Source organism: Athene cunicularia (genome assembly GCF_003259725.1).
Source record: "Athene cunicularia isolate RWA chromosome 23 unlocalized genomic scaffold, athCun1 chr23_part1, whole genome shotgun sequence".
Taxonomy (NCBI): Eukaryota; Metazoa; Chordata; class Aves; order Strigiformes; family Strigidae; genus Athene; species Athene cunicularia.
In genome coordinates this window covers 2,174,136-2,192,645 of record NW_020799130.1, presented here as the reverse complement: position 1 = coordinate 2,192,645, position 18,510 = coordinate 2,174,136, and the positions used below count along the sequence as shown (strand labels likewise).

At 42.9% G+C, this 18,510-nt stretch overlaps 1 protein-coding gene across 3 annotated transcripts in view; it reads right to left on the bottom strand.

The window, feature by feature from the left end:
• The window catches only part of NFYC (nuclear transcription factor Y subunit gamma), a 28,383-nt gene extending 13,706 nt beyond the window's left edge, over positions 1–14,677 (bottom strand). For 2 of the 3 annotated variants that reach the window (XM_026863415.1, XM_026863417.1), the window contains exons 1-4: positions 14,653–14,675; positions 13,625–13,712; positions 4,685–4,797; positions 879–950 (exon numbers count right to left, since the gene is read on the bottom strand). In XM_026863415.1, coding sequence (XP_026719216.1) covers positions 879–950; positions 4,685–4,789 — 177 coding nt within the window. In that variant the 5' untranslated portion in view covers positions 4,790–4,797; positions 13,625–13,712; positions 14,653–14,675. Of the gene's footprint in view, positions 1–878; positions 951–4,684; positions 4,798–13,624; positions 13,713–14,652 lie in introns of all 3 variants that reach the window. The other variant, XM_026863416.1, reaches the window with a different exon arrangement.
• Between the last annotated feature and the right edge of the window lie 3,833 nt (positions 14,678–18,510).

The following is an 18,510-nucleotide window of genomic DNA, read 5'->3' as shown; positions in this document are numbered from 1 at the left end:
CCGCCCCCCTCCACTCCTCCTGCCTCGCCCTAAAATTCTCATCTTCCCCTCCATCATCAAAAATTTGACATTCATTTGGTTCAGACATTGAGCCGGGACCTCAGAGGCCTGGGCTCCTTCCCTTTCCAGGCTGAATGAATAGCTCCCTTGTACAGGAAGACAACACGCACCTTTTTCAGGATCTCATTGAAATGTTAAAGGTTGTCCTAACAGGAGGATGGTATCACATTGAGAAAAACAAGAAGAAAGTGCAAATCAGTCTCTTCTCTCTTAGGAGTTAAGCGTCTGATGGTTTTCCAACTTAAAAAACAGGGAGGACTGGAGCAGCGCAAGAGTCAAACGCTGCGGGCGATTCCTTTCTCCATCCTTTTATGTCAGTAAGTTTTCATCAGTCAATTCGTGTGTTATCGTCACCAGTCACACGTCAAGGGTTCAGCTCAAATACTGGTATCAAACCCGCGTTATCCACCTAAATTATTGCTTATTTTTCCATAAAACTTAAACGCACAGCACAGCATTTAAGTGATATCACTTGTCGTACTAAACGCTCTATCGCTTTGTGAAAGGAAGAGTCGAGAGAAACGAGGAGTAAGCAGGTGAAAAGACAGTTAAGCACTAGGAAAAACTGGAAATACCCGGAATTATACAGAAGAAAGCGAATCTGCTAAAGTCTTCAGCAAAGATCCCACGTGATTTTGCTTTCCCAGCTCAGTTTAATTATAAAAGGCCAGCTAACACTGCATTCAAGGCAACTCTTAAAATGTGCTTTAAGAACAGTAATAAATAATGATAATAAGAAATAATGAATTGAAAGGAAACGTAGCTACAATATCCACCAAAAGGATCATAAATACTTAAGGAAAAACCCATGAGTGTACCTTCACATCTTCATCTAGCTTCATTATCTTCTTAATACGAGCCAGAGGGAGTTCCTGAACTCTGAAGTCTTTCTGCAGAGAGATTCACATTTGAGAGACTCTTTACTGATATTGAACTGAAAACAAAGGTAAGATACAAAACGTTAAAATAAGTCTCTATTGTCTAGGACTAATGTGGCTAAAATGAGATTTATAACTTTTTTTTTTTTTTTTTTGAGGTATGGCAGCTTCTCCTCAGGCCAGACAATTCTCATCTGCTTTTCTGTATTTTATACCGATATAATTCTACTTAAATCTTCTGTCAAGACACTTGTATCTACTATTTCACCTCAAAGTTGAAGTCATTCTGCGGAACAGAACATTTCTAATGTTACACGTTTCTGCATCTATTTATATTTGAAGCAACTAATTCAATTAGGTGTCTCCAGACCCAAAACCCATTGGAATTTACAAGAAGTCACAAGAGAAAATGAAGGCAAACAAGAGCTATGTGGTCCACAGGATAAAACCTTCTTTGCTTTATTTGTACTTCCCTGTTGCCCAATACCAATTTTGGTGTTAAAAACCTTGCAAGAATCTTGTTCAAAAAAAAAAAAAAAAGTCTTGCCTATTCCTGTTTTCAGATGGATTTCTCACTGTTCTCCAGCAAAGAGAACCGCTGACTCAGAATGGTGTAATGATGATTTAGGGGAGATGAGAGTGAGCTCTGTCATCACACTGACTCACCCTGCTCTGCTCAGCTGTTACCGTGAGCCCAACGTGAGCAGCAGAGACACCACTTCGCTAAAATCTGCACGAGAGGAGGCACCAGCGTGTCCTTTGGAGATCCTCTCTGCACAGAGCTCTTGGTAGTGAAGTTCAGCAGTTTCCCTAACCCCAACAGCGCTCTCCCTTCTCTGAAGATATAAAGATGAGTCAAAAAAAAAAAAAAGAAACAAAACCCAATTCCACAGCTCATTGCTACCAGGAGCCTCTTAAAAAGGGAGAAAGGCTGAAGCTACGTACCATTGCGTCAGGAATGCAGAATCCCTACCCACAAAGGGCTTCCAAAAAAATGTCTTCCCTCCTTAACAAAAATGTCATACAAAATAAAAGAAAACTCATTTCTCTAGGGAAGAAAGCGCTGCAAGACATGTTAGTGAAACAAAAGAGGGAAAAAAAATGCTGAAAATGCTGTCTTCTATCAAAGCAAAATATGGAGGTTGTGCGTGGTCCAGCCAGCACTCCACCAGTGGGTATTTTATTTAATTTACATATTAAAAAAAATGATGTATACTTACAGACACTATTTTAGATGCATATATATTAAAAAAAGCAATCTGTGCCCTCATTCTGGAGAGAAATGTGAACGTGGAGTTCAGTAATACGCTGCAAATCAGAACGAATTTGGGGAGTGGGGGTGTCCTTGCAAGAACAGCTGAGGGTTGTTGAATCCCGCTGGTGAAAAGTGGCGTTTTGGAAGGATTTTGGGCAATGAGAGAAGAGGGCAGCCAGGGCTGGGACCTGTGCTTGAACACACAATGAGCTCAGGGTGGTATTTTCAAGCAGTAACCGCCACATAAACAAGTTACGGGGTTGCTAGGGCATGGAAAAATATCCCAAAGGTTTTTTTAGAGGGTTTTTTTTGGCTGATTTTTTTTTTTAAAAAAAAAGCTCTTTCTTTTTAAAAGAGCCTTGTGAGCTTTGAACAAGCCTCTAAAAAAGATAAGGACAAAATTTCTAACCTGTGAAAGTCTTAACAGGCTTAAGGATATTAACTTCTATGAACAGCAGAACTGCAAGCAGACATGCATAGGTACAAAGCTATTAAAATCTTTAGAGAAGAGACACAGTGGAAGTTAGAAAAAAAAAAAAATTAAGCTCTTTTATTCCTTTAAGGCAGACAGGCAAACGTCACATAAATCAAAATTAATACGCAAGTACCATGGTGAAGGGAAGCATGACCACTACTGGCTACCACCCAGCAGAACAGAGTTTAGACACCAATTCTTCATCTTTTCTTTTTTCCAAATTAGGTCTCAAGATTTTCACAGGCCTCTTCTAACTCATCGTGGAGCTGAAATGCTAGCTTCAGCCTAGTCCTGTTTCCTATTTCTCCAAGACTAGGCTACAGTCCTTTGTTATATCGGGCAGAGAACGGGCAGCTCTGGTTTGCTCTTCTAAAGCAGCTCCCTTGTTTTTTTTTTTTCCCCTGAATTTTAGCTACTAGTGGCACATGGCAAATGCACAAAACCGGGTAGAGACAGCCCTGAAAAGCAGGCAACCAAAGCAGGCTTTCCACCAAACAGCTGCTCCGACCTCCGCTACGCAGTACATGCAGATGAGCTTTAGGTTTACTTACGTCCACATCCAAGGGAGCACTTTCAATAAGACGCACAATAAATTTCAGGATTTGATTACGCAGGGGACAACTGCGTAGGAATGTTTTGCAGTTATCCCTTTTCCTTTCCAACTCCCCTTCACTGTCCTCAGTTAAATTTTCAATGACTTACTAGCTAGCAATGCAATAAATAGATTCATACGACAGTTAAAAATTAAGCTGCCCGTACTTGATAAGCTGCATAATAAACCCCTTTCATGTGGAGATGAAGACAAACTACAGCTCTCGAACACAAGAATTCACTGCGCTGAAAGAGGAAAGTAATTAATTCTGGTTATGCATACAAATTTCTACATCTGTTTCTTTAATCAACTATCTGCACACAGGCTGAAAAAAGCAGCTTATCTTCAGACTAGTGGATTGGGGTTTTCACTTTGAACAGCCCGTCTTTGACTGGAGTCCTTTTGTTTTCAGTTACATTAAAAGCACGGGAGTGTGCTTTCAGGACCACTGTATCACAGTGATCTATCAATCTCTCTTGAAAAGTCATTTTTATTATATGCCCTTATTCTCAGGCACATCTCTTTTGGGGATGGAAAAAAAACCAAACACCCCGAAGCTGCTTAGTCCAATTCTTATTCTCAGCCTATACAGGATTTTCTTTAATCAAATGTCTTTAAATTAATAAAGCATGTGATAACAATGCACTTGGCATTCAAGCGATTTTCAAAATTTCAGGCTTGTCAAAAGGAGATGGTTCTGCGAGGGCATAACAGTTCTACACAAAAGTCTAAACTCACAAATTCATTCACAAAAATTGTAACTGTCTGTCAACAGACAGGTATTTGAAGGGGGGAAAAAAAGACCAAGTCGTATTTTGAACAGTAACACCTCCCAGGGTGTGCTGATGTGGCCTGTCCTTTGGCGTGCATAAGGGTTCCCTCGCATGCTGGTCACATATTTTGTGTTACAGAATTCGAACAGTAGTTAAAACAGCCCATGTAGTAAAATGTGAGGTATATTTTCAAATCCCTCAACCTTATGTTAGCTAAAACAGCAGATGGCAGCTAGGCTTATACCTGTAGCTGCTTTAAAATCACTTCCCTTCTCTCAAACAGAAGATAATTCCCCCCGCAGTTGTCTAGAAAGCAGCCACGGTCATCATTTAGCATGTTAAAAGAACCTCTGCACCAACTTTGTCTTATTGTTTAGTCCAGGAAGAGCTAAAGGCACAACTGTAACATCTCATTATGTTATGAATCAGCTGCTTTCAATTTGTATCTCAAGTTTTGGCAGTTGTAGCCAACAGTCAAAAGCCTGGCCGAATGATTATTTATCTGCCTTGTAGTGTGTAAATAGCCAGCTCCAGCAGACCCTGTAAGCAGCAGGAGTATGTCCAAGCTGAGGTTTATCTTGATACCAGGTATTACCAGGCACTTCTCACTATCAGTTCTTCAGCAATACTGGAGCTGATGAGGACACTCACCACCGTGAGGTTCCGTATCTCCTCCATGACTCGCGGCCAGAAGGACTGGAGGCTCTGCTGGGCATCGCTGTTGCTAGCTGTGCCGAAGCCACCATCTGTGGACATTCTGGGAGCTGGGAGAAAGAAAACCAAGCGTTAGCAATGAGGCAGGAGTCAAAGGCTCCCAGACATTCCCTCCAAGTCCCAGGAATACAGGAAGGGGCCAGACGGGCTAATCGCGCTGGAAAACTGTCAAAATAAGATATGCCAATCCGGGTCTCACAGCAACAATGCAGAGATACTCACAGCCTCTGAAATGGTTTCTTAAACTTGTATTTATTTTTCCAAAGACTGAAAAAGAACATTTTTTTTTAAAAAGAAAAAAAAAAAAAACAAAGCAAAAATAGTCTCCCCATTCCCCTATCAGAGCTCTGCCTTTTCACAAGGAGTTACAAAACAACTGATGCCCGGTCACAGCTCACTCTCCAGTGTGCATCTATTATAAAATCATTTTTTCCTCTTGGCTTGTTACAGTGCAGGATATATCAGTAAAGCCCCCTCAAGTCGAAACCAGAATGCCCACATCAGCCCAGTATTATTTCTAAAAAGTACAAGGGAACAGTTGCTTCTGTGCCTGTTCGAAAGGTGTCAGTTTTTGTGGCTTTACACTGTTTTAATTTAAGGTAACTCTTCTCCTTCGGTATAACCAACAGGAGAAGTTAACAGCCTGTACAATGCACAATGTCAAAAGTAAGATCTAAAATTCAAATCTTTTAATTGAAACAATTTTCAAAAGCCCCATGCCTGTCATTTAGTTTTCTGCAACTGCAGGACGTTAAGCAAGTCTGGCTATTTTCAAGTTTATACTGGACATTGTCTGTGCATTCGTTAAAGACTTTTATCTTTGCAAATAGTTTTATTTACAGTATGTGGTTATCAGGAACTTATAAGGAGAAAATAAAGGGACAATAACTGGGTTCAGACTTTCAGCTGTGCTGAAGTGAAGACGATGAAGAGGTCGGGGCATGCAGCACTGATCAACCTCGTCCTCGTGTGACCGAGATGGTGCCAGCCCGCGTGGCAGCATCCAGGCACATTTCAAATCCCAGCTGACCCAATTCTTTTCTCCCCATGAACTCCTGGATCAAGTCCTGCCTTTTTGGCAAGGAACTCTTAAGACAGGTCTAGTTAATATTAAAATGAAGTCAGGTGCACCACTTGGGAATCCCTTGAACACCAAGACCAGCCTTGCTGGCTTCCTCCGGGCGGCAGAGGCGTGTGGCTCCGGCAGGATTCCCAACAGGGATGGCAGCCTGGAAGGACAGGGGAGACATGCCAACAGCACCCACAGGACCTGCTGAGACAAACCCAACAGGACGGGACTCGGCGCTTCCCATGAACGAAAAGCATCTTGGTGAATGCCAGAAGAGTCACCGCTCCCTCCCCAGGCGAGTGGAGCAGAGGGAGCCAGCGAGTTACTGACGTTAAACGCTCTCGGGGTCACCCAGAGCAGCTTTGAAGTTTCCATGAATGACATGCACACACCACGTACAAACAATAAGTCTCTGTGTCTCTCGTAACTTCCAGCTACAGAGAAAGGGTGCTACATTTTCTATAGGGAAAGATCTCAAGACACACGCAGATATTTGCGCGTCGCCATGTAATGGAAAAAGGCACAAGAGCAGATTTAGCTCTGACACAGACAGGCACAATCCCCATTCGCTTTTCATCCACCATGTAAAGGTTTATTTTAGTCCTTCCTCAAGCCGAAGGGAAGGACAGTAACACTGGACAACACACCCAAATACCGATGGGAGGCAGCGGCCAATTGCCAGGACTTTCAAATTCTATTCCAAAGCAACGATGATCCATAAAATCTTATTAACAGATCAAAGACATAAGTGTCAGACAATTAGCTCATTACCTCCTGCAGCCTACACTTTCCGAGGCAGACTCTGAACAGTTGTATTTTCCTTTCATCAACCTGAGAAGGGGACACAGGAGGCGTGGGAAGAGCCGAAGGGGATTTTGACGGAGGATGACAAAACGGAGGTCAGAAGATCAGAGTTTCAGTCTCAAAGCAAGAGTCTGAGACAGGGAAGAACTCCAGGTAAGGAACCTTATGGAAATAGCGACTGACAAGTTACTCGATGACTCTTCAACAACTATTTGCATTATAATACCATCTGCCTACAAACGAAGAGATTTCAAGTATTTATAAGAAAATACAGAGAGATAAATATTCTAATGAGAGTGTTAAATTGGCATTTGATTCTCCCCCCCTTTGATTTGCATTGTCAAACGCAGACAAAAAAATAGTTTAGGCATATAAATACAAGCTAATCCTTGAAATCTGCTCCGTACTGGCAACATTTCAACACTAACGCTAGACGGGGTCTTTTCTGCAACTGGAGATGCAATTCATCTTGAAGACAAGCCAACTCACTTTTCAAAGCTTTATTTTAAAATACAAATTACTCGTATCCAACCCACTTAAATGCTGTACTGGAATATAATGCTCTACATAACCCTACAGAAACAATAGGTTAAAAAAAAAAAAGAAAAGCTAATGGAGCAAAGAGGAAAAAAATTCCACCACTGCCACTCTGCCCACTACCGCACGCAAAAGCAAATTTCTTGCGTTAAGTATGTGTCTCTGTGGTATTCATCCAGATTTCGGGAAGAGCTAGAAATGGTTTACTCCAGTCATCTATAATTTAAAAAGTCCTGTCGATGAATACAGAAAAAATTCCTATTTTCAAGGTAAACACAGGACTGATTTCAGAATGCAAAATGAGCAGCCTGATGCTTGACCCAAGGGACAATTGCTACTTTAAGTGACTGTTTAGGATAATTGGTAGGAAATTGAGTAAAAGTAGAAACAAGAGCCACCAACAGGCTGATTTTCTGAAAAACTTATAGAATGAGATCACTGTAAACTCCAAAATAAAAGCCTAAACAGAATAAAACTGCTCAGAACATTACTGCTCTAAAATACAGATACATAAGTGGCGCTGACAGTGCTTGCAAGTGTTAGGGGAGGATTGTAAGGAAAAGAGAAACCTGAACTGTCATGCAAACCCACAGCGCTGGCTCCAAGAGACAAACTTTGCTAATGAAACCATTCCTGCACAATTAGGTAAGTTCCTTCACCCGAAGGAAGCCGTGTTCTCTTCTTGTAAGAATGCCTTGGATCAGGATTAGTGCCAAACAAAAAAAAATACCAAAGCGCACAACAGAAGATAAGGCCACCAAAGCTAACAGGGAGGCAGTTCCTCTGGTTTCATGGTATCGGTGTCTAAATCTGTTTGTCTTTTTTTTTTTTTGATACGCAGCTTTCAGGGAAACTTTAGAGCTTCCTTACGCTTCATCTTTCCTCCTCTAAGGATTTCCTCCACAGCCCTCTGCGGAAGGGGAGCGGTGCTCTGAGGATCCCCGTGCTCCCTGCACTGCGTTCACATAACGCAGGGTCTCTCGGAAGTTTTAAGAGTAAACCAGCTGCTCCGCCACTACCTTGTTGTCGAATAATAGAAGCTGAAGTCCCTCTCCTGTGTGTCAACTGGTTGCCACAAAGCATAACCGCAGCCAGAAAGAACTTGCCGATTCCAGCAACGCTGCGTCTCCACACTGAAGCCGGGCGAGTACCCTGCAAGCTTGACATGCTTCTGCTCCGCACAACTTCACGAGAGCCAACATCCCAGCGGTGTGCCTGACGCTGCAGCAAAGCAAACCAGGGTGCTACACCGACCTCGGGTTAGCTAAACTACCCGTCCGACTCCCAGGAGCTGCAACCTAAAAACCAGGCTAACGCAGAGATGCTCTTGTGGAAGAATCTAGCTGAGGAGGTTCACGCCCACAAACCACACTAACTCACACCGCAGACACGGTGCTGAATTAGGTACAAGCAAGCAAACAAACCGCCCCCCCAAAAAAAAACCCCACACAGCAAGAAATAAGGGCGTAAGAACAAGAGACTGGGATACACCTGCTTCACAACAGCCAACCCAGGCCACGCAGCCTGGAATAAGCTCCAGGAAGGGAAACATTTTGTTTCCAGACTAAAAGGAACAAGAAACTGAAGACCAAAAAGCTGAGGCCAAGGCACAAAATGCCTGAAGGTGATTACAGAGCAGATTAGCAAGCACATCTCCACAACTACGGCATCAACACTTTGCAATTAGAGCTTTTCTGCTCACCGGAGCAGAACACCTTTTACAAACATTAAACTTAGAAAATCCTGTGGCAGCTGACAAACACTTAAGAGCTTCACTTCAGAGGAGCACAAAGCAAGCATGAAGACACCTCTAATGTTTGTGGCTCGTTTTTTCTTGGTGCTTGTTTATTTTCTTGTTTAAACATATGCTAGTTGGTGCTCTTTCTTTAATGCCGTGGGAAGGGGGGAAGCAGTCAAATGAAGCTGTCTCACCCTGGATGCCTACCATCTGCACGCTTGAGCAAGAACCTGCTACTGAAAACACAACCTACAGCATAACCACAAATAAAACCAAGATCTCTGATCTTGCAATTCCACCCCGAGCAGGTAGCCAGAGCTCTCCAGCTGGAAAACCAATGGCCAGTAGAGCCCACCAGACCCAGCAGCTGCCAGCCACAGGCACAGCACAATCCCAGGCATCGCCCCAGCGAGCTCAAGGATGGAAACTGGTGGCCACCCTCCCTGCACAGTGAGGGTCACGTCACAGTCAGAACGTGCCCTCCTTTTAAGCTATGCCCAAGCTGGCCTCGACTAAGAAGTCAACCAAAGAAAATCAGCTGGGTGGAGAGTAGATCTAAATGAAATCCAAATATCTGAAGGGATATGCAAACGGCAAAACCAGAGGGAAGTTCTGAAAAGCCTTAAGGCTCTCCATGAAGGAGGCATCAACTCAGCAACATCCAAGTACCACAGACCCTGGCGATATTAGAAATGTCAGGTTCTTTGCATATAGCACAGTCACATTCCCATGACTTACATTATGGGGAAAAGCCTGTTTCACACCGCAGTAGAAGCATATTCCATCCAAACGCCTTAAAGACAGCTCAATGTGAAATAAGATGGAGGCTAAAAAGAAATCAGACAGAAGCTCAGGCAAACGTTTTGCCTCAACATCCTGAGGTTTATAGCTACAAATAAGGATAAAGTACAAATATTTCTAAAACTGCCACTGCAAAACCAAATTTGGCCTGTCAGATTCTACCACCATGCAACTAAAGATTTATTAACTCCACATCAACAGTGTTTAGAAGACCCGCACCTCCCCAACAACTCTTAAGATGCTGTTGGTTTTACAACACCCACTATCCCACAAAATTTGCAAGTTAATTATTAGGAAGTAGTGTTACAGAAAAGGAGAAGACAAGCAATGCGGTTCCTCTTTTTTTTTAAAAAAAAAAAAACCAAACAAAACCACCACCATCTTTACTAGCAAACAATAAAAACCAGTGTCACCGCACCTCGCAAAACCCATGGAAGTTTGAAGAATTAAAAATAGAGCCACAGAGCTGAAAAGTGAATATTTAGAATAAATACTAATCCCAGCATTCTGCGATACTTCCAGTCTGATGCATTAACTCTCGAAGCTGTAGCGTTCTGTTTTGAGAGCCTGTCCCTTGATTTAAAAGTAAAATGTGCAGAGCCACACTTGCATATCTAAAGAATGAGCTCTGTGTAGCAATAAGCGCCAGACACCTGATCCTGCCAGAATCAGAAGGAACAATCCAGCAACCAAGAACAAGTTTCACAAGAAGAATAAATACGGTTTTATATGAATTAACACATTTCTTTAAACGTGAGCAAAGGAGGAGTCTTTGATGTACGAGAGAAAGCCACGTCTCAGCACCCTTTGCGAGATGCTGCTCTCGTGACTTCAATTAGAGCAATTTGCATGATCAGAATATCAAACGTAGAACGTCCACAGAGTCTGAAGTGGACTAGGACAGCAATCGTTGGTCTCGGCAGCCATCGCAATGGTTAAAGGCACACTGAAAGGTTGCCTCTGTGCTGCAGAGCAACAGCGCTCGTTTTGCATGACATCATGCCCTATGCTATATCTTATTTTAAAACAAGCCTTTGAGAAGTCATGTTAATGGTCTAAAATTGCTTCCACAGAGATCTCATTTTTTGATTCACTGTACGTTTTTCTCTGCTTCAAGATCTACTCGAGTCAACATAGATATTTTCAGCTGAGCTTCCTTTCCTGAAATAAGATAAAATTTATTTCCCTTTCAGTTCCAAACTCCACGTTCACTAGACGGAGACCAAGCAGCACAAGTGCAAAGCCCCATTCAAAGTACAAGAAGTGCCAGAAGCACAGCAAAGAATTACTTTTACTTGCTTTGGGGGATGGCAGTGGTGGTGTAAAAATAGTTCTTAATTGTGTTTGAGATCAATGGTTTCCTCTACTTTATTGTTCAGGCCTTGCCCACTCAATTATGTAAAGTTTTTAAACCAATAATGCAGTTTAGAAACTTGAGTCGTGTTGGCAGTTGCGTTGGCACTGCAAATGGTTATTTCTTCCAAACCGCTGCCGTGGACTTTGCGTTGTACCCGTTTTCGGCACCTCCTGATCATCACAGCCCTAGCTTTGATCAGGAAAGTGGTAAAAGCTATTCAGACTTGCTGAGGGACTCGCCCAAATTCTGACATGGCAATAAGAGAGAACATGTGAAGGTCTCCACATGGCCACCGGGAACACAATCTTAGATGGGCACATGTAGTGTTACATCCTCTACAGAAGGTTTCCTAGCTATGAAATGTGGTGCTGCAGCTACACGTCCCATCAGAACGGTACACAAGCTCCATTGCCACGGCATTTTTCCAATCTGATGAAGAACTGGTAGGTGCCAGCAGCAAGAGCTGAACAAACCAAGTTTGAAATCTTACTCTAGAGGTCTAAAAAAAAAAAAAATAAGATGTACGCACAGCGTAGCACAAAACACTACGGCAGATGAAGATCTGTGCCTGGCCCTGCTGAAGCAAGAGGAAAGGCACAAGCTGTAGCACGCAAGGATCCGGGGTTACGACACACGAGCCTTTAGCTCTTGGCGTTTTGAACGATTCCATGAGAAAAACCAGTGAACACGCGCCCTGGGAATGGGGTTTGGAGAGAGCCAGGCTGGCATGTGCTGCCATCGCTACATGTGCCAAACATCTTCCAAAAGGAGGAGTCACTTAGATGTACACATCCACTCAAGACTCATTTCCAGTTTTGGTATGTCAACAAGACAGCACAGAAAAGGCTTTGCCTATAAAACATTACTCAAACAAGCATGGCGGGGGGAGGAGAGGGAATACTGCATTTAGAGAGATTTATAGAATGTTTTTTTGGACACAAGACCAGCTTTGAACAAAAGTCCTCCCCATCATAACAAAAAGGAAGGAGGAATGCTTTAAAGATGAAACATAATTGACTATATAATCCATGGCATTACATATGCAGCACAATTATTTCAGCACATCACAGCAATGATGATGCTGTTATTGTTAAAGCATAAAAACTTTTATCATTATGTACAGGCAACAAATTATGAATAAAGTTATAGCTAAACCACAAGCCAAAATCAGAAGTCTTAGACTAAGTTTAACACTAGATTTATTTATCCAAGAGATATGGGAACTCTCTTCCATTTCTACAAAATCTGGCTAGAAAATCTAACACAGCTTTTCAGGTAGCAGAAAAAGGTGATGATCACAAACTCAGGGTCTTGATGAAAATATAACCTTTCAACTTTTAAAAAATAAATTTCAAGAGGCTTTCAGTAAAACCAACATAATTCAAAACACAAGCTCTTCCTTCCAATGTGCTATTATAAGAAACTTTTGCAATTCCTCAGCTTTATTTTTATCTGTTCCCTCTTGCGGTATTACATACACACAGCCCTCTAAGCATATAGCTGGCACCAAAAGTGGCTGATTTCAGCTGATGGGAGAAACATTCTAGGCTGTTGGATAAGGTGCGTATTTGCAGATTTCTTGTTTGACAAAAAATTGAATGTAATAGTCAGGCTAATTAAACACTGCACTAAATTACCCACGGAGGATATCAAGTACTTACTGCTAAAGGTTTTTAAGAGAAGGTAGCAAAACGATGTTGGGAGTTGATCTTGCCTTAAGGCAGAAAAAAAATAAAATAAACAAGATGACCTCTTCAGGTGCCTTCCAGCCCTTTTTTCTATGAATATTTAGCAGTAGATTATTCTATCTTCAAAGCACTGTCTGAACATTAGCTCCCTAATACCTCTAATGCACTACTTCTGTTTTCATTCATGCGAGGCACAGCATTTGATTTAAGCCCAAATCAGTCAGAGTCAAGAGAGAGAGGGATGCGGATTACCGCTTCCAACACCACAGACAACTCGTTAAACCAGCGAAGTTGGGTTTTGGCCGCTAGCAGGGCCAAATCTGCCACAGCTCAGCGTGCTGCAATCGCTGTTTCGCTGGCTCGCACACAGGCGTGCCTCCTACTCTCCCCCTCTCCACCCCAGTACCTTCAGCAGGATTTCTGATCTTCCCTTCTCCCATCCTGACACTTGGCAGCTGGGTTTCGGTGTGCTGGGGTAAGAGCTGCCCCTCCACTACCCGCTCAAGAGGGGGAGAGAAAGCAGCAGGGCTGATCCCAGGGGCTCTGGAGGGGAAGCAGGGCTGGAGTAACCACCCTGAATCCACTGATGAAAGCAGAAATTAGTCAGGTAACCTTCTCAGTGCTGAGTTTGTTATGAAGTTACAGCCCCGACCTTGCAGAGAGCTGCATCACGCTGCAAGCGAGCCCCTACCTTTCCCTGGGCACGGAGCTGGGAATGGCCTCGCAGGAAGGCACGTGCTACACACGTAGCAGGAACGAGAACTGAGCCTCCAAAGCTGCTTCAGCTGCGCAGGGGAAGAGAATATCCCACAGCACAGACAATGCCCAGCAAAGGCATTTCACTGAACACGCGCACCCGGAGAAACCGTGTCGAGTTTTATACCTTAATAGAGGAGACAGCGTGACCTAGCAGTTAGAGGCAATTGCTAGTGCAGACAATGGTACGCTGCAGTCTCGGGCAGGCGATTCTCCTTCAGGACGATAAAAAAAAAAAAAAAAAAAAAAAAATCAGGAATAATGCCTGCTTTTACAGAAGCATTGAGTTTCTATTTGCAATGCACTAAAGTGCCTAACAGCACTGCTGCAAGTCCTCTGGCCAGCACGTTAATTTGTGCACAGAAAGACTGAAGACGTATACACAGACTATATTTAACTCTGGGCAGGTTTTTGGGAGCGCGTATAAATACACTAAAGGCTGGGATCAGAAACCCACCAGAAGCACAGCAGGGTACCAGAAACCAGGCTACAGAATCGGGAAGTGAAATCCCCACAGTGCAGCACCAAGCCAAAAATGAGGCTGCAAGTATTAGAACACCACAAAAAATAGCACAGGACTAATTTTTTTTTTTTTTTTTTTTTTTTAAAAAGGTAAAGCAAACAAAATAATCTGAATTGCTGTTTGTACTAGTTCCTTTCCTTTCCTTTCTTCTTTGAATGAAAGGGCACAAGGGTCACACTTGATACTTGGTGTTTCAACAGTTAAACATTATTAAACAGTGGCTCCTTGCAGTGCAGTTTTGGTAGGCAAGCACACAGAGTAAGAAGTAGAGGAAGAAAATCCCCAGACAAATAACAAGTGTCTAAGATGAATCGTGCTGCCTCTCCAGGTCCTAAATTAAACACCTGGCAGAAATGGAAAAGCTCTTTTAAGCAAAGCGTGCTCAAGTTAGTCACGTCTACCTCACATGATAAAACAGTTGGCACACACCAAAACAACAGTGTACTCCACCTTATAAACTTTAATCTCAATCAGCTCAGCATAAACTTGATGTTAGGTATCAGAGCTTTATACATTTGAAAGAAATTACAAGCTACATGCCTCACAGTGTATCTCCCAGCCCTGCCACACATGCATTTTACTTGTTTCCCTTAATGAGGATAACAAGAAAAACCAAGTGATACTAAACTCACCTTCACAAAATTACACAGTCTCAGTCTTGAATAGTTGTGTGCTTGCACTTTTTAATATATATATAAATCTAGTGAGAAACATTAATGTGGTGCATTGCTCTCAGAGGCAGGAGGCATCTCACCCAGACTTGTACTATGTGGGAATGGAATTTCACAACTGTAGTGACATCAGGTACTCACAAAAGTACTTTGTCACATATCCTGAATGTAGAGAATACACACACCATATGATATATTAATAAGACAAAGTTGAAATCTGAAAAAAAAAACCCAAACCCCACACCATATTTTCAGGATCATAGGCACTGTTTTGGCGTCAGCAGTGTTAACCAGGTGCTTCCAGTATTTCAAAATCCAGTGATGGTTTTCAGCTTTGGTGGCATCTGTCTGGTACCCATCAACACCCAGGCACCCCTCGCAGAGACCGCCTCGGACCGCCGTCCCCAGGAGCTCACAGAAGCAAGAGAGGTATTGCCAGAGGGGTCTGACCCACGTTTGGGCTGGTTTACCCATTTCTCTTATTCTGTATTTTAGGCTGCAGAAGTTCTGATCATGCAACATAACACGTTTACTGCTCTGGGGCACAAGCACAAGCAAAATGCCTGTTAAGACAGTACGAGTTAAAGAGACGTTCACAACGGTGACTTTTTTTTTTTGAATGTTAGTTGATATTTTTGAATTATTTATAAATAATTCTGCATTAAATGAAGAGTATCTATACAAAAACCCCTCTGAGCGCCCTCACATTTTCTCATCCTGATAGCCACACAATTTAACTGGCTGAAAAAGCTAAACTGGGTGCTCGCCATGACCCTGCTGGTTACACTGGGACAGAGGGAGCAGCTGGAGCAGGCAGCCAGCACATGATCCCGCGCTACCACACAGATACTGCAGCACATTTAGGGCAAAGTTATGCTTCAATTTTAACGTAGCCTTAAGTGTTGCATGTTTCTTTGCTCTTCTGCTGCATTTTTAGGCTCAGCCACCACCGTGCTGCTAGGAAGGGAAGAGGGAAAGGCAGAACATCATTCAAACCACAGGAAGACAGCAGCAGGTACAACCTAGAAAACCATGACTGACAAATTGGGAGTTATTCACAAGAACTTGGGAGTGTTTTAAAGCAGAGTGAAAGGCTGTACCAGTCTATAACTGGGCACATCTCCTGCAAACTTTGTTATTCTGGGTAGAAAAGCCAAATAAATTAAGTGCTTTTAGGGGACTGCAGGGTCATTCTTCTATAGGGATTATTCTAACATTCAGTGTTCCTATGACTTTCTTTACTCACTTTTATGATAAATTATCAAATGGCATCTTATAAAAGTTTAAAATAATTATTGTGATAAAAACAGGGACAAGCCTTTTGTCGTCTGAGATCAGCAGATCTTACTTAAATGAAGCACAACCTGTACTGCTTGACAGCCAGACAGGATGGTCTAATCAGGCCTTTTGTTTTTAAATTTTTTAAAAATTATTTAAAAAAAATGATCCAGTATTATAAACACGCAGATCTGTACCGTTCTGTGTCACCTTCATCGAATTAAAGAAAAAAAGGCAACTGGAAGTGACCCGTTTTATCAGGAAGTGACCAAACAGCAGAGAAAGTTATAAACAGACAACGGAAGAAAATCCCCCCAGTGAGATCTCAGCATGTAGCAAATCTTTAGGTTTTGAGAACAAATTAAAAAAAACCCAAACCTTCCTGTAACTCCTGGGAAGCTTTGGCAGATATCCTGATGTCTGATCTTGCTGTCAGTGCCCCTTGTAACAGCTGCTACATTTTTTGACCCTCTGAAACATAAGGTAAACTGTCATCTTCATCACAACGTAATAATTACAGGGTTTGGGTTAGCAACCATACGAATTTAATTCACTTACAACATGGGCAGATCGTTAAGCCCTGAAATTAAGAAACCTCTTCATGTGCCAACACTATTAAAATACAGATGTCACGCTACATTATATAAATGCAAGATACTAGTCCGATTAAAAAAAAAAACCAACAAAAAACAAACAACAAACACCAAACCCAAATACACTGGCTTGAAAGGTGACCTCCTGTGGACATCCACCACCCTCACAGCGAGGCGCACACGCATCCTCCTCCTCCTCCTCCTCCTCCTCTCCCCAGCCACTGAGGTGCTCAACCTGGGGACAGCAACTTCCCCACAATAAACTTGTCCTTCACACCTTCACTACTTGCACTGCCAGTTAAGTTAGTACGAAATACAAGCATTGAAAATCCCTTAAACAAAAAAGATAAGCCCTTTTTTCTGAACCTGTGTTTCCAGCAGGTAAAACTACTAGGAAAGCCCAGGAGACTTTTGGGGCAGAGGGGACACAAAACTAACTTCACTGAGAGGCATAAAATGGGACCCAAGGACCTTCCTCTCCCTTACAGTGCTGCAAGAAAAAGTCAGGAACTGGTATAATTTCTTAATAAATCCCTTTACAGTGCTACCAAAAGCTTGAGGTTTTTCCTGCTGTTCTTGACCTAGAAAGATCAAACAGCACCTATTCTTACACAGCTACAACCTCTCGCAGGCTTAAGCAATGAAATGTGATAAACACTGGGTGTAACGCAGACCTCTGCGGGATTTCTTACTTCATCTTACTGTAGCTGCAGATTCCCTTGCGTTCTGCCGTCCCTTAGAAACACGTAGCAGCTGAATATATCTTAATTTCACAGCAAAAATCTTAAATTTTTGCTTAAAGATGCTACCAATGACCTTCACACTTAACAGTAAATCCGCTGATGCTGGCCAACAGCCTGCTACAGAACTTACTGCTATTCCACTAACATACCGGAGCAGTCACCATTAATAATAAATGACTTATGGTGACGTTTCTTGTTCTGCCCCCTTCTTGGACTGAAACTAGTATGACATGCCAGACACCACTGAAAGTTGAATAAGCTTTGCCTGAGACAAGGTGATGCTATTCACCAGCCTTAATTTAAATTAAAATACCCAAAATAATACTGGAAGGCTGTAACAATCCACAGACCATCGGGGTTGAAGTTCAACCCCAAGACTCAGTCCTTTGTTAGCGGCTGACACCGACGTGCAGATCAGGTTCACGTGCCATGGGCCCCACTTTTCTAACATCCCTACAAAAATAAGTTGCGCAACGTAATTACGTCTAATTTTCAAAAAGAGTATTTTTATGGTCAACAATTAGCAATCGGAAAAAAAAAAACAACCCACACACAAAAAAAAGGGTAAGAGCAGGACTGAGAACACTCGAGCCGTGTCACTCAGTTCAAGGACGGTAATAGCAACATTTAGCATCTCTCCATAGGAGCGGAGGAGGAGGAATGTCTGCAATGTGATCTGCCTCCTCGCTGAAAACGAACTTAAATTCTAATCTACAAACTATTCTGCGTGTCCTCAATGCCCTCGGCCGTCAGGAGCAGCTTCATTTTTCCCTACTTCGATGCTTTTTTTTCAGCTCAAAGTGCCGCAAACAAACTTTGTCCTTCATTCTCGAAACTCGGAGCAGTGGTATTTCAAGGTCACTCGTGCTGGTGAAGGAAGGCCTAGCTCCAGCAACTTTAGCTGCCGCACCGCTCCGACGGCGAGAGCCGTGCGGGAGCCCAGCCCAGCCAGAGCTCGGGGTGTCACCGGGAGAGACGAGAAAGCCCTTTACACCGGAAAACTTCTAAGCTAAGATGCACTCTCACCCCGTTCCTCCGCCTGTCACCGCTGAGCTGCGGGGCTCCGATGACCTTCAGTGCTTATTTGCAAATAAAAAGGAAAACAAAGGGCTGCTTATACTTGTCAGGAGTTTGGCTGGCGGTTTGGGGGTGATGGGGGTTCCGCTGCCCCCCAGGGGCCGTATGTGCGATCGGGGCCCGCAGGT